At 47.2% G+C, this 16,240-nt stretch overlaps 1 protein-coding gene across 3 annotated transcripts in view; it reads left to right on the top strand.

Annotated features, from left to right (window-relative positions):
* Positions 1-16,240, top strand: part of RAI14 (retinoic acid induced 14) — a 122,534-nt gene that overhangs the window by 95,243 nt on the left and 11,051 nt on the right. The window contains exons 5-13 of one of the 3 annotated variants that reach the window (XM_070411850.1): positions 3,400-3,464; positions 7,326-7,383; positions 8,095-8,165; positions 10,324-10,430; positions 11,066-11,244; positions 11,467-11,495; positions 12,544-12,630; positions 13,748-13,834; positions 15,308-15,362. In XM_070411850.1, the coding sequence (XP_070267951.1) occupies positions 3,400-3,464; positions 7,326-7,383; positions 8,095-8,165; positions 10,324-10,430; positions 11,066-11,244; positions 11,467-11,495; positions 12,544-12,630; positions 13,748-13,834; positions 15,308-15,362 (738 nt within the window). Of the gene's footprint in view, positions 1-3,399; positions 3,465-7,325; positions 7,384-8,094; positions 8,166-9,977; positions 10,431-11,065; positions 11,245-11,466; positions 11,496-12,543; positions 12,631-13,747; positions 13,835-15,304; positions 15,363-16,240 lie in introns of those variants that run through there. The other 2 variants (XM_070411851.1, XM_070411852.1) reach the window with 2 other exon arrangements.

The raw sequence follows: 16,240 nt of genomic DNA, 5'->3' as shown, positions 1-16,240 counted from the left end.
AAACGGGTGGAATCCGAGGCGCTCTGTGGCCCCAGGACGCTGGCCAGACGTTCCGGGCGAGTAGAAAGCATCTCAGAGCTGCCAGTCCCTTCCCTCTCGCCCAGCATTTTTAGCAACGAGGTCAGCACGTTGGTCCATGGCTTACTGTTTCACATTCGTCCAAATGAGGCGCTGACTTGTCACTATTTCTTGAGAGCCTGCGAGAGGCCCGAGAACAAAAGAAGGAAGAAGCCGGGTGCAGAGGATGTGCGTGGCCACGTCTGCTGTGTTATCTAGAGCAGCACTGCCTTTCTCCTGTCACAGCAGACGAGATAAATGTGATGGCATTGACTGCCCAGGCCCAGCTCCTTCCTGTGGCTAAAACTCCTGCCCCCATCTCTCCCTCTCAAGAAGGCCGATCAGAGTCCCAGGCAAGGACCCGGCCGTGAGTCACTGTGCCTTCCATGCTCATCATTCATCCAAAACATCTTTGCGTGGTGAAGGTCTGCACAGAAGGCCCGGCTCTCACAGGAGTGGTCTTTGCAGTCATCCTGCCTCAGTATTGCAGTATCATTTCTGAGAGACGGCCATCGTTCATCCCGGCACCCCCTGGGGATAGCCCTGGGGATAGCCCTGGGGATAGCCCTGGAACAGCCCAAGACTCTTGCCTTCTAAATTACACTGGCCTTTTTCCTGAGAGCCAAGTTCTGCTGCAATGCCCTTGAATTAGCATCGCCCCGCCATGTGCCTCGGGGAAGTTGCTTCCTGATATTCCAGACCCACAGCTGAATGGGCCAGACGTACACACTGTCTCTGTCCCGCGAGACTGTCACTAATCTCATATATTCTTTCCAGAAAACTTAGCATTGGGAAAGAGATTTTTTTTTTTTAACATTAGCACCGAGAGGCATCTTGCCTTGGATATTGTCCAGGGAATGATGCATCATTCGAGTTCTGTGACCATTTTAAATGAAAAGTACTTGCCTGCTCCTGGTTAGGAAAGTAGATCACAGGGCCAAGGAGTGAAAGGATCTAGTTTCTGTAGAAGCACAGCACGTTCTTTGGGTCTCATGCCCGGGACGCTGGGAGCTCAGTGAAAGCCGTCGTTTGTTTATGGTGAGTGGTTGACATCCCCCTACCCACTGTGTGGGGAGCTGAGCTGTGTGCAGCGGGTACTGTTTATGTACAATAGCTTTGGTCCGCGGCACAGACAATCGTTAACACGTGCCTACGCGACATGAACCGTCTTCTGCCAACACTAAGGATGGGCTCCAGACGCCCATCTGTAAAGCGTCTGTTTCAAATGCAGGCTGTGTTTGTCCTTACAGACTCCGGTCCACATGATCTTGGGAGCCAGGCAGCCCCCCAAAGCCTGTTTAATGGATAACGTAACTGCACTCACACCACAGCCTGGGAGGGGGCTCATGCAGGAAGGGAAGGGGAAGACCTTTGCTTCCCAGAGTCATTCCTTCGTTTCCTGATCTTCCTCATCCTCACCCTCGTGGGGGACGGAGGGATTCCCGCCTCTGAGGTCCCACCCCCACAAAACAGCCCCCCTCCAAATACCCTTAAAACCTCCCAGTCCAGCCATAGCCGGTTTGGCTCAGTGGATAGAGAGTTGGCCTTCTGACTGAAGGGTCCTGGGTTCGATTCTGGTCAAGGGCACGTACCTTGGTTGCAGGTTCCCCGGCCCTGGTCAGGGTGCATGCAGGAGGTAACCAATCGATGTCTCACTCTCTCACGTCGATGTCTCTCTGTCTCTCCCTCTCCCTTCCATTCCCTCTAAAAATCAATGGAAAAATATCCTCACTTGAGGATTAACAAACAACAAACAAATCTCAGTCCAGCTCAGATCAGACAACAGGAACCTGACCTTTTGACCTTACACAGGCTCCGTGCAGTCCACTGTGACCCTAAACGCTCGGGTTTTAAACATGGTGTTTCCTAGACATGTCGTCCTCTAGTAATCGGGATTTCCGGTCAGTGTTGCGGAGTGAAGACTAACTCAGAAAGGAGAAATGGTATTTGGAGACGGGACCATCATGTAAAAGAAATTGTTCCTCTGAGGCAGTGGTTCTCAGCTGGGGTTGATGCCCCTGCCCCTCCTCCCTCACCCCCTGAGACTTAGCAATGTCTGGAGGTATTTCTGATTAACCTATGTGGGCATCTAGTGAGTAGAGGCAGAGATGTTGCTTAGCAGCCTTCATGGCCCAGGACAACACCCACAGCGTCAGGTGTCAACAGTGCTGAGGCCCAGGGGTCAGGTGGGGGTGGCTGGGTCAGGGAGTAGGGGAAGCGCAGGATGTAGAGCTTCCTCGGTGTGTCAGGTTGGCTGGGTGGTACCTTGGTTCCCTCCGCAGGCGTCTGTGATGTGCACACCCGACAATTCAGAGTGACGCGCGTGTGTGGACAGCCCACTCCGTGCCGGCCGTGCCGTGGGCACTATGCGTACAGCAGGGAGTGAGGCAAGTCCTGTGTCACCGAGTTTACATTCTAGAGGGGAAAGGAGAACAGTCAGCTACCTAACCTGTGCCTGGGGGCGGGGGGGAGTGGAAAGAAGCCAGGAACCTGTTCTGTGCCGTGAAGGAGGACGTGTGACGCAGGGGGCAGGAGTCACAGGCCTGGGAAGAACTGGGGTTCAAGTGGGAGGTCAGGAGGGTCCTCATCAGAAAGCAGTGGTTCCGGGGCATTGGAGCGGGCGAGAGAGCTAGCGGGTGGCTGTCCCAGCGGCAGGGGGCCCAGGCAGCAGAGAGCAGCCCCTGAATGCTGGGCCGGCAGGTCCCCAGGCTGCCCCTCAGCCTCTGCCCTAGGAATCCCATAGGCCCATTGGGCCGTGGCGGGAGGTGGGTGTAGGTTAGGGTTCCCAGTTACCTGTGCGCAGCCCTCAGAGTCTCACCTCGGGGGCTGTGCTCCTGAAGGAAATGCTGTCATGGTGCGTGTTTTATGCACTTCTCCTCCTCCTACGCGGGGACCTAGACTCTGAGAACTCCGGTCACTCCCATTCAGGGCCGGAGGAGAAGCGGAGGAGAGAGAACGAGAGGTCAGGTGTGCTCTCTGCCCGTTGCTGTTGGCCTTCATGGGGTCCCCTCGCCTGTGGCGTTCCCAGCCTGGCGGGGCTGTGGACACGGGGCCTTTGGCGTGTGTACTGGCTGCTGAAAGCAGAACTTTCAGAGCTGAGTCACATCAGAGCACAGCTCGGAGCCTGCGTGTTATCCGGGGGGCAGGGTGTGCTGTGTCCTCCCACCGCTGTCACCCTGAACTTCAGAGATAAGAAGCTGAGGCCTGACTCTTAAGAACAACAACCCCCGTCTTGGCTGGGGAACAGTTTATCTCCTCATAGTTGTCTTCATTTCTGAGATAAGAGATTTAACACGTGTGGCCTTTTCTTCCCCCCATTTTTTCCCCCTTAAAACTGTTTAGGACACAGTGCATTGCACCTCGCAGCCAAGAACAGCCACCATGAGTGCATCCGGAAGCTCCTTCAGGTAAGACCGGCAACAGCTTACCATGACACACCTGTCACTTCCAACGTGCGACTGTAACCTTAGCTGTGAAAGAACAAATTCCCTGCCTCCTGCCTCTTGCTCCCTCCTTCCTTCCTCCCCCCGCCCCTCCCACTCCCTCTCACTGTCTCTCTCCTTCTTCCTCTCATCCCCTCCTTCCTCTCCTCCTCACCCCCACCCCCTCCCTTTCCCTCTCACGTCTCTCTCCCTCTTTCTTTCTCCTTTAAACTCCACCCCAGACCCTGGGTTTCCTCGGAAGAGTCGCTATGAAATGACAGGGAGGAGGAGATGGTTTCCATAGCAACGGCACTGGTGAGGGATTTGGAGTGTCTTCCCGGAATCCAGCCTTTTTCTTTCCTTTCGTCAGCTCCTCGTTTTCTTTTCTGAAGGCCTGTGCCCTTTTCAGAGTCCCTGCTGGTGGGGTCCCCTCAGCACAGGCCCTCCACTCCCCTGGTCCTCGCTCTCCCGTCATCGGTACCAGGCAGTTCTTGCCAAGCAAAACCCCAGCCGTTACTTCCTCGTACGTAACTCGATGAGCTGTTAGTTCTTAGGTTTTAAGTTCTTTGTTTTACCCTTGGAATAATTTTAAGCCAACTGCCTGGTTCCACAGCCTCCCCGGGAAGCTTACAGTGATCGCTTAGGGTGACGACTCCCAGAGATCTTTAAAGGTGAATACTTAATGCAATCCCAGTAGCCCCCTTCCTGAAACATCCAGCTGTTGCCAGTCAAAGGCAAGCTGGCTGCTTCCAGGAACAGCACAGGGCAGTAAACGGGGTGCCCCGAGTACTGTCCGTCTGGCTGGCTCGACCTGGGTGCCCCGCTGGGGCCCGCATCTTGCTTTCACGGGCCTTGCGGTTCTGGGGCAGAAACCTGGTCATAGTCCCCAACTTGCCTGGCTCTGCTGATCACGCAGCTGCTTGTCTTGCCTGACGTGGTGCCAGCCGCCGCCAGAGCCAGGAATGCTTAGCCTTCCCGGGGCTGACACGGAATTCAGGAAAACTGACTGGCACCTGGGCTGCTTGCTGCATTTATGAGGAGGCTTCTCCCTGAGAACGGGGAGAGGAGACCCTGTCCGGTCCGCCTCCCCTGGAGAAGGGGGAAGCGCGGACCAGCCCGAGGAAGGCCCTGGTCTTATCTCGGTTTTTAAAACCTACGTGCGTTTCAAATCTCCACTCCCACCCTGGCGTGGTGACCCAGACTCCGCATCTGGCTCTGATTTTAAGGAGAATGAAGCTGACAGGCCAGGGATCCTCCTGGGCAAGGACCAGATATTCGAGCCCCTGATGTAATCGTATATCTGGCTATGCAAATGGATTGGTTTCTCTGTGGAACCTTTGAAGCCTTTAAACAGTTCCTTGTGCTGTTCTAAAATTAGGCCACCGCCTGGTAAGTTGTAACTTGACCTTCATTCTTCACCCCCCCTGAAGGGCAAGCAGGCATCTCCCTCTAACGCTGCCTGTTCTTGCCTCCCGGAACTTACCGTTCCTGTGAACGCTGTTTGTAGACAGGAGTTCAAACCTGAGGCTTTGATGTCCCCCTAATGGGGCACTTCCCTTGGGGCCTGTGCCTCTCTAGTCATCTTCACCTCCCCTCTTGGCAACCCATACCCTCTCTGATATGACCCTTGCTGTCCCCTGCTACTCCTCACGCCTGCACCCTCTGTCACTCCTCTCTCTGGGCTCTCGAGACCTTGGCTCTTACTATCTGTCTGCTAGAGACACTTGCCCTCTCCAGTGGCTACATCCCCAAAGCAGTGAGTACAAACAGAGCCTGTGAAATCCTTCAGATTCCAAATGAGCTCTCTCCCTCCCCTGATAGCGCTATTCCCCCCACTCTTTCTTCTAACAAGTGTTCCCTGGGCACCATGCCCCAAGCATTGCGTATACTATGAACAGAGCAGCCCCTATCCTGATGGAAATTACAGTCTGGTAAACAAGTACAAAAATACATATTAAAAATTGCACAGCACTAAAAAGCAACTACCAGGTACTTGAGAGAGGTGAGGTGTGGTATTCAGGGAAGGCTTCCTGGAGGAGGTGAGAACTCAATGCAAACAGCCCAGGGGAAAGCATTCCAAGCAGACACAACAGCAAGTATCAGTGGCTTAAGGAGAGAAAGGCACTTGTCAGAAAGGAAAGAAAGCCACTGAGAGGACCTGGGGCAAAGCACTTGAGGAGGAGAAATAAAGATACAGGGTACGGACCTTGCATGTCATGATGTGTAGGCTGTGGTTACTCAGTACAGCGTACGATGTGAAGAGCTTTTAAGGAAAGAGTGATAGTCACAGATTCAAAAGGTCACGTTAATTGTGCAGAGTTGGTGAAAGGGGGAAAACGCAGAATTGAGACCTGCGGGAGGGAGGCCGTTGGACCCAGGTGAGAAGGTGCTGTTTCACGCTAGGCTGTCGTGGAGAAGCAGAGACAGCGGAACTGGGGTAGGTTTGGGGAGCAGAATTGACAGGCCACGGTGGAAGGAGGACGTGGAGGAGAAATCGGAGATGACGCCATGGTTTCTGGCTCATTGACTAGATTCATGTGACACGGTTGACAGAGAGGAGGTGTCAGAGGATCAGGCACGGGAGAGCGGGAAGGAACCAGAGCTTTGGCTCTGCCAGGCTCAAGTGCCTGTGAGACAGCAGGACCCAAATGGGAACTGGGCAGGGCGTGAGCCAGCCTGGCGCTCAGAGATGCCTTCTCTCGGGTACACAGGCTCCAGCTCAGCCTGTCTGGGCTCCAGTCCCGGCTCTGCTGCTCACTGTGACCCCAACAGATTTCTACCTCCGTTTCCTCAGCTGGAAATAGGGCCGAATGACAGTCTCCAACGAAGGCTCTTAAGGGCCTGACAGTCCTTGGAACAACGCCTGGCACACAACAGCTAATACTTACACACTATTTTTGTTGTCGTTGTTCAGTTATGCAATGACTAGGGCAGTGATGGTGAACCTTTTGAGCTCGGCGTGTCAGCATTTTGAAAAACCCTATCTTAACTCTGGTGCCGTGTCACATATAGAAATGTTTTGATATTTGCAACCATAGTAAAGCAAAGACTTATATTTTTGATATTTATTTTATATATTTAAATGCCATTTAACAAAGAAAAATCAACCAAAATAAATGAGTTCACGTGTCACCTCTGACACGCCGAGCTCAAAAGGTTCACCGTCACTGCACTAGGGAGTCATTAGGTTCTGGTTGTGGATGAGATTGCGGAGGGAGAGAGCTTAGGGAGCGAGCACTGAGGGAGGAGGAGCGGCCAGGGCAGTGCGAGGAAAACCGGGATTGGATGGGCCGGGCAGGGCTAGGAGAGACGGAGAGCTGGCCAACAGGGAGTTGGTCGCAGGTGAGAGGCTGGCCGGAGGACAGAAATGCTCCTTGTCACAGGAAGGGAGAGGACTGTTGGCGACTTTGACTAGGACGTTTCTGGGGACTCTTGGGGGGAAACACCGGGCTGCGGGTCCAGGAATAGATGGCAGATGAGGCAGCGTGGACTGTGTGGGGGCGGGTCTTGAGAAGAAGGGGGTTTTGTACAGGGGACAAGCACTAGGGCAGGAATTGGGTGGGGGATGAGAGCATCAGATGAGAAATTCGAGAGCGTGTGTGTTAGCTGGTGGGGATGGTCCAGGAGGAATGTGGTCATGGGGAAGGGACAGGAGGGTGGCTGTGTCCTGAATACTTGGAGATGAGTCTCCCTCCCCGTGAGAAACTAGGGGACCCTGGAGCTTGGCAGTTGGGACCCATTCGTGTTTATATTCTTCCCAATAAGTCCCATCATGCTTTGCAGGAAAAAGATGAGCTGTGTAGAACTGAACTCTATTCCATGGATTTGTTTATTTTTGTCTTGTAGTCTAAATGCCCAGCCGAAAACGTTGACAACTCTGGGAAAACAGCTTTACATTACGCAGGTAACTTCCATTCCTTGTTTGTCTTCTGCCGTAGACACACTAACTCTTCCTTTTCCTGATTCAAGCCATTACACTGACCATGTTGTAGTATTCCTGGTGCTGTTTTCTGTCATCATTCCTAGACATTCCCACTTTATTCAGCTTGCAAAGTGTGTGGAGTTACCAAGGAATAAACCTAGAATTCACCCATTGCCCTCCAAACAACCAAAAAGAATTGTTTTAATTATATTTTAATTAGCTTAAAGGTTCTTTTTTAAACGAAGGGGTATTCATAAACATTTGTAGATTTCAAGTAATGTGTGACACAGAGTCTTTTATTTGGCGTTCATTAATAACATCAATCCATTTATCAACATTTTGTTTTACTAATTATCTTGCAGCTTCAAGTGGCAAAATGTTGACACTGAGCTCTGGGATGATGAGATTGACAGGCTTCTTTTAGGGCTGGTTATGGAACCCCTAGGTCCAGTGTTTGCCTCCAGGCAACTGGCAGTCACTGGCTTCAGGGCCGGCTAACACTGAAATTAACCAGTAATTGAAAACATCTCTTATTTTACCTTCCTGGCGCCATTTCTCTTCTATGCAGCCAGAGTGAACGGAGGCAAGCTGGGTAGAACCCCAACCTCTTCCTCGGGGACGGGGACAGGGTGGTGGTGCCCAGGCTGTGAGCGTGGCTTTGTGATCGGCTGGTGTTTGTTTTCCCTTCCTCAGCGGCGCAGGGCTGCCTCCAGGCTGTGCAGGTTCTGTGCGAGCACAAGAGCCCGGTGAACCTCAAGGATCTGGTAAGTAGCAGGCGGCCACGCGGGTTGGAGGTGGACATGGTTACTGGGGCACTGTGGGTTATTCTGGGGCCACTGGCACTTGAGAGAGCTTAGTGTTTGGCGAATTCCATGGCTTTTCAACCTAACTCTTTTGCAAAATGGATGTATTATCCCCCATTGGTCCCTAAATCATACATAAAACAGTTTTTAAAATTGATTTGAGAGAGAGAGAGAGAGAGAGAGAGAGAGAGAAGGAATGTTGATCAGCTGCCTCCCGCATGCACCCCCCTGCTGGGGATCGAATCCACAGCCTCAGCATTTGCCCTGACTGGGAACTGAACCAGTGACCTTTCGGTGTCTGGGACAATGTTCCAACCAATGGGGCCACCCTGGCCAGAGCTAAATCAAACATTTTCTGCATGCACTTCCCATGTATGCATATTTGTATTTAACGATATATATGTGGTCTCCCATCAACTTAAATATTAATAAGACACAGTGTCTTGATTTTTAAAAATAAGTCTGAGGAGGAGTTTTATTCTTTTCCTTTGGTGCCCATGCATCACCAGGTACTGCTGGTCGGGGTTTCCCAGCTGTGAAGACCACTTCTAGCCGATCCTAACCCTCCTGGGCTTTTGGGAGAATCAGTTCACATGCCTGTTGCTCCTGCTGACAGGGTTCCGTTTCCTGCTGCTGCATGGGAATTGGTACATGCACACTTACACCTCATGGAGATATTGTGTAGTGAGCATATGGAATCTGTGCATACTTCACACTCCCTGGATTTCAGTACTCGATAACCAGAAAGTATTATAACTGCTCAGAGATAATTTTTTAGAAATGTGTCTGAAATTCTACTTTTAAAAGGAAACTTAATCCTTAAGCAGCAATCATATTATGACAAACTAGAGGCCCGATGCAAGAAATTCATAAGGGTAGGCCTTCCTTCCCCCGGCTGCCAGCACTGGCTTCCCTTCGGCCCCCAGCAGGCACCCGGACCCAAGCTTCCCTTGCAGCCCCGGCTTCGTTTGGAAGGTTGTCCAGAAGGACATCCGGTCTAATTAGCATATTACATTTTATTATTATAAATTCCCATGTTAAAATAACTGGCGCTATTGTAACTTACCTTTCTCCTTTGCCTATTTGAAAACATCTACCTTGAACAGGACGGTCGGCCCCAGTTGTAGGGAATGTTCAAGAGGCAGAATGAAAACTTCTCTTGTGGTCCGTGTCATTTGAATCGAGCCCCTTCACTCTAGGATTATGGAAATAGTTGCCTATATATTCTTCTAGTATTTTTCCATTTGCTTTATATTGTCGTGTTTAAATTCTTAATGTATGTATATGAGTTGGGGATCTAATTTTCTTTTTAGGAATTGCCAGTTGTCATATTGTAGCATATTGAGCCAGTCATTCCTTCCATCCAGCTCTTTATCTAGTCCTGTGTCAGTGATGGACAAACCCTTCCTTCATGTTATGTTTTGATACCTGGTAAGATTATGAAAGAGGATGCCTTCCAAGGACATGGTAGTGGCATGGGACCCATGTGGTTCACTCAGAGAGGCTGCGGGAGGGCGGTGGGACCTCCAGCTGCCTTGTGAAGCAAGTCCTTCATTTCTCCAGGACCATCTCTCAGCAAACCTGGGATCTATACATGCCTGGAGCCTCAACATACTCTCTCTCTCTCTCTCTCTCTCTCTCTCTCGGCCCAAGGAACAAGCGACTCAGGAGGCGGAGGCTCCTAGGAAAGGCTGAATGAAATCCCATGAGAAGAGTTATACTAAGATGTAGGGGCCCAACTGGAGCACAGACTATCACCCGGGGGTAGGAGGGGGGGGGGGTCAGCCATAAGACCAACAGGACAATTCAGGAATAAATGTAGAAAGAAAAGGACCTTTGCAATTCTGGCATTGGTGTCAGCGTTAAAAATCTTAATCGGCCTGGCTCAGTGGTGGATCATCGACCTATGAATCAGGAGGTCACGGTTCGATTCCTGGTCAGGGCACTTGCCCGGGTTGTGGGCTCGATCCCCAGTGTGAGCTGTGCAGGAGGCAACCGATCAATGATTCTCTCTCATCATTGATGTTTCTGTCTCTCTCTCCCCCTCTCTCCCTCTCTGAAATCAATAAAAAATATATTTAAAAAAAAATAAAAATCTTACTCTGAGTTTGTCTCCTAGGATGGGAATATACCCCTGCTTCTTGCAGTGCAAAATGGCCACAGTGAGGCCTGTCGCTTTCTTCTGGATCATGGAGCGGATGTAAATTCCAGGGACAAGAATGGAAGGTACCACAGAATGCGAAACCACGTGACTTCGGGGATAGGCACATCCTGAGAGTCTTTCAAAATATCAGAGCAGTGTTTTAGACCATGTGTAGGAAATGGTTTTTAACTTAGCTTTTTTATTTTCTGCCTTAATAACCAAGAATCTGTTTTGACTTAAAAAACATGTTTTCCAAATCTCTGGGAACATCATTGAATGTGTGATAAGATTATTAAGTACTAAAGTGAATAAGCCGTTTCTTATGCTTTTTCATGCAAAATTAAAGTAAAAATATTGGTTTCTTTTTAAAAATAAACCTAATAATGTATATAGGTAATTTGAAATGCTTGAGGTGAAAACAATGATGAGATTTGTGCTCGTTCTATTAAATTCCATCACATTTAGAAGATTTTGTTTAGAAGATTATGTCTATATTATTTGGCCTAATGTGGCTTAATGCTTTGCATGAATCTGAGGTTTTAAAAAACAACTACCTAATTTTATCTTGATAGCATTCCAGTTTGAATTCCCTAGAAGATGAAGTAGAGCACAGTTTTAACGGCACTTAATCTTCTTTTCCCTCTTTTTAAGACAACTGAAATGATTTCCCAGGAATCCGTTCTAATTAGTACTAACTTGGTGTTTGCCTTGTCTTTAGAACTGCTCTGATGGTGGCCTGTGAGATCGGCAGCTGTAATGTCGTGGAGGCCTTAATTAAAAAGGGTGCAGACCTAACCCTTGTAGATTCTCTCGGACACAATGCCTTACATTATTCCAAACTCTCAGAAAACGCAGGAATTCAAAGCCTTCTGTTATCAAAAATCTCTCAGGATGCTGGTATGTGAAAGAAAATAGCCGGTGTTGTTTTAAGTTTGTCCACCCTGTTTTCCCCAAAGGATAAAGGAATTTGTGCAATATGATATCTTTTATTATTCTTTTAAGCATATTCTTGAAGAAAAATGAAGTATTAAGTATTGTGTGTATCCCTCCACCCAAAGTGGATATGAATTATTATGCTTCTTACAATTCTTTTTTTTCCCCCCACTTTTTCTTCTATAGATTTAAAGACACCAACAAAACCAAAGCAGGTATTTATCTTTGGGAGAGGGAATTTTTGTTTTCGTCTTTGCTTGTGAGAATTTGAAAAATGTTCCGATTAAACCACTCTGTGGTCTTAGAAAAGTCATAAAGACTCTGTTGGAAACATTTAAGGAGTGAAATATCTTTAGCATAAATGATTCATCGTTATAAGGTGGTAAATATTTTCTAAATGGTTTACCCTATTCTCAAAGCTTATCACTTTAAACCTGCTGCTTATATATGTATCTTTTTCTGAAATGTACTAATATTTCCTATTGTTGTGAAAATGTTTGACGTGGTTTAAGCTCAGAATGAATAACAGTATTTTAAATATTTGGGCTATCATATGGATTATAGAGCCACATTCCTGGCAAAGTTAGATAGTTAATGAAAATCAGAGAGCTAGCTTTTCCTTTTAATTGGGGCAGCTTAAAAATGTCATTGGTGTTACACCAAAATTGAGAAATTTGCCCTGATATTTTGGAGTTTTTTCTAAAAGCATAACCACTATTGTTTACTTTATTGTTAACGAGATGTATCTTTGGCTGTTTATTTCAGAGTTTTTGAAAAAATTATAAACACAAAACTCAGTACTGAATGTATTAGGCACTAACTGTGTCTCTTATTTATCCAGAACCTTTAGAGATGAGGTTCTCCCTTCCCCCATGTTTACATTCTGTGAGGAAAGCAGTGGAAGTGACGCGGAGTGGGGGCCATGCCGCCGCTCTGCCTTAGGATGAAAGCTAGATTGTGACTGTATCCTGGGTTCTAAACGGTGGCCCACAGCTCCTCACGCTCCTCTCCCCCAGTTTCCACACCACCGTCAGCTGATTTCGTCTTGTGTTTTTAAGTTCTTGCTATTAAAGCATGGGCTGCCGAGAGAACCTGTGAGCATGCACATCCCTTACTTGTATGTGGATAGCAGATTTCTGATCTCGATACCGTGAGATATGCATGAACTGTGGAGGTGTTTCTACCTGTTTGATGAAGCTGGGTGCTCAGACTTTACTAACCTCACTAACCCGCCTCCGTTCTCTGGCCTGTGACAACTTGCAGCATGACCAAGTGTCTAAAATAAGCTCAGAGAGAAGTGGAACTCCAAAAAAACGCAAAGCTCCACCACCTCCTATCAGTCCTGCCCAGGTAAACACCACGCAGCCCGGGAACTCGCACCGCAGAGGCGCCGTCTTGTCGTTCTGTGTGTCGCCAAAAAGAATGTTTTAGAGTTGAGCCTTCAGCGCACATGGAAGATTTTTCTTTACAAATTGTGGTCTGGAGGATTTTGATGATTACAATGGAAATAAGGTTGATTCTTATTTCAAAACGGAAGAGTTGAACCATATCTATTTTTTTTAATATGTTTTTTATTGATTTCAGAGAGGGAGGGAGAGGGGGAGAGAGAGATAGAAACATTAGTGATGAGAGAATCATGGATCGGCTGCCTCCTGCACATCCCACACTGGGAATTGAGTCCGCAACCCAGGCATGTGCCCCAAACGAATCGAACCAGGACCTCCTGGTTCATAGGTCAATGCTCAACCACTGAGCCACACTGGCCAGGTGAACAGTATCTTTTTTTTTAAGCCTTAAGGAAATTTCTCAACGTCTTTATGATGGAGACTTTTCCTTAAGTTGACAAGTTCAGTTCCTTTGGGCCCTCAAGCCCTAGTGTGAAGGGCAGGAGAACAGGTAGCTGGTGAAGCAGTTAGTTAAAAATGAATTGTAGTTGGTTTCTGAAAACACTGTTAAATTATATTTGCCTTTCTAATTACATTTAAGGTTGACTTAAAAGCAGCTCTTATTGCTGATTATAGTGACTACTGCAGAGAGGAGGAAGCACAGATGTCTTTGAAATGGCAATAAAAGCAGGCTGGGGTTTGTTATTAAAAGAATCATGGGCCATAAAAAGAATAATCCATATTCAAATCGTTGAGAGCAGTATCTCACCTGATAAGTAATTTTAACTATGTTAGCATGTTCATTAAAAATGTTCTCAACCTGCCATATAGGTCATCGATTTTTAAAATCGATGTACATATAGGAGCAAAGCCGTTTAGTTATATGTCCTACAAATTTTCAGAAAGTATTTGAGGTTTCTGAATCGCACTAAAGATCTGTCACCCGCCCCCCCCCCCCCCAAAATAATTGAACCTGAGAATTACTGTTCGATTTGTTTGCATTACTGAAATGCTTTGACACTGGTGGAGAAAAGACTTTGAAGAAGCCTTCTTCACTGATGGTTTTCATTTTCTCTTTTTAGTTGAGTGATGTGTCTTCCCCAAGATCAATAACTTCAACACCAATTTCGGGAAAGGAATCAGCATTTTTTGCTGAACCACCCTTCAAGGTATTTCCTTCCTGTGTTCAATTTGGCAATTGAATTGTGTGAAACATAGTAGGTTTGGTTTAAGTTATGTGACACTGGGCAAAACAGAATTACTTCTCAGGGGTTGGTTTACAAACTTCTCATCAGCAAGCACCCTTGGTTATTTTCCTGGCGTGGACTCCATCCCAAAAGAATAGGATGAATAAATTGCATTCATTAGCTAATCATTAATTTCTTCATTTAATAAAAGGGGACAAAGGTGAAGCTTACCTGACAACCAGTATTCTTTTCTTTAACATATTTTATTAATTTTTTACAGAGAGGAAAGGAGAGAGATAGAGAGTTAGAAACATCGATAAGAGAGAAACATCGATCAGCTGCCTCCTGCACAACCCCCACTGGGGATGTGCCCGCAACCAAGGTACATGCCCTTGACGGGAATCAAACCTGAGGCCCTTCAGTCCGCAGGCAGACGCTCTATCCACTGAGCCCAAACCGGTTAGGGCTAGTCTTCTTACTAAACTGAGTTGATATAATGCCAATCACATGAAAAGTTACGTTGTTTTCTGATGCCTTACTGAGAAGTAATTGTATATTTTTAATTAAACTTTTTTCCTGACTATAACAGTAACATGTATTTATTTTAGAAAATTTTTAAAAATCCACTAGGTTTTATTCCACCTGGTTCTGTAGACTTGTGGTTGGAAATTATTTTTAGGAATGGGACGGTATTTAATATCTATTTACCTAATAATCACTAGAAAATTGCACTTGGGAAGAAAGTAGTTTATTAATGTTAAAATAAAATTTTAGTGGTTTAATTGTATATTTATTTCCCCCATCTAAGAGTTACTAAAGATAAATTTTCTTTTAACTTGGAAGCACTTTGATCTGAAAAAGATTATATCAACCCATCATTTCCTTTACTGTAACTAGATTTTACTAGTAAACTCTTGAGATGAATACATATGCAAGGCAAGGAATATACACTATTACAGTTAATACCCTAATATCTTCTCATATGCTTATGGCTCCAATGAGGCAATAATAGCACAAGTTGTTATTTTCCGAAATAGAGTGCACAGAGACCTTTAAAAAACATAAAAAGATAAAAAGTGACACCAGTTATGATGGCTAAAATTTAAAGAGATTAAAAAAACCAATTGTTGGTGACGACGAAGGAGAATTAGAGCTCTGATGCTCTCGGTGGAAATATCAAATGGTACAACTACTTTGGAAAAATGTTTGACACAGTTTTTTTTTAAAGTTCAACATATGATCTAGCCATCTACTCCTAGATGTTTACCGATGAGAAACTGAAATGTATGTCTCCAAAAAATCTTACACACAAATGTTTGCCAGTATACCTTCTTTTCTTGAGATGTTGTAACTGTTTTTCTAGTAAGATAACACCAGGGAGGGAATTTTGCTTGATTCCTCTGTGGGACGTTACATTCAGGAATATTCTTGTAAGTCATCTTTGTGTTCCAGCAGGCCGAGATCAGCTCCATACGGGAAAACAAAGACAGACTGAGTGACAGCACTACAGGTAAGCTGGGAGGCACCTGCCTCTGTCCTTTTGACTCGTCTCTGTCCCATGAGAGCAGAGGCCAAGCGGGGCTCCTCTGTGTGGGGAGGCCGGAGAACCCCGGTGTGCCCCCCCAGAGCTGCCAGTGCCACACGGGCATGCCCGTTGTATCTCAGGGCACCTTCACCTGGATTTTAAGGCATCTCAGAGCCCGGATGTGAAAAAATGTATCTGCTGTCATTTGTCCCAAACTAAGTTTTAGCACTTCCTTCAATTATGATCACAGACAGTAACCCAAGTGGCATAAGCGGACCAGAGACTTTGACACCAAGAGCTTTCACAGGTAGCGTCCTCTCACCTGGCTGTTGTTACAGCTGCTTGAAATAGCATTCTCAGTACCTGCTAGAAATCGTGGCCTCGCTAGGCCTGCTGCCAGATCTTGTTATTCGTTCTGTCACAAAACAAGTCCTTAAATTACTGTAGCTGCCTATTCTATGCTGCGTATTGAAGCGGTTGCTTTGAGATGAGGTCCGTGGGCTGCAAGCTGGCAGCTCTCCTTGAAGGTGAGCAGCAGGTGGCTTCCTGAAGGGAGAGCCAGCCAAGCCCCCGGTGTCTGCCACACGCAAAACGGTGTGCTGCTGAAACCACACAATCGTATTGTCTTCATCGAGTCAGGGTTTAGTTCATGGCGTTGAGTCCATCCTGCGGGTTTGTCCTCTAAGAATGTAGTATAGGACCTCTAGAATCAGTTTAAAATATAGATTATTGCCGAAACCGGTTTGGCTCAGTGGATAGAGCGTCGGCCTGCGGACTGAAAGGTCCCAGGTTCGATTCCGGTCAAGGGCATGTACCTGGGTTGCGGGCACATCCCCAGTAGGAGATGTGCAGGAGGCAGCTGA

This window comes from Myotis yumanensis, unplaced genomic scaffold (genome assembly GCF_028538775.1).
Source record: "Myotis yumanensis isolate MYYU_CA2020_CCGP unplaced genomic scaffold, mMyoYum1.0.hap1 SCAF_4, whole genome shotgun sequence".
In the NCBI taxonomy this organism is placed as follows: Eukaryota; Metazoa; Chordata; class Mammalia; order Chiroptera; family Vespertilionidae; genus Myotis; species Myotis yumanensis.
Note: the sequence above shows the minus strand (reverse complement) of the source record. Positions and strands in the feature narration are given on the sequence as shown.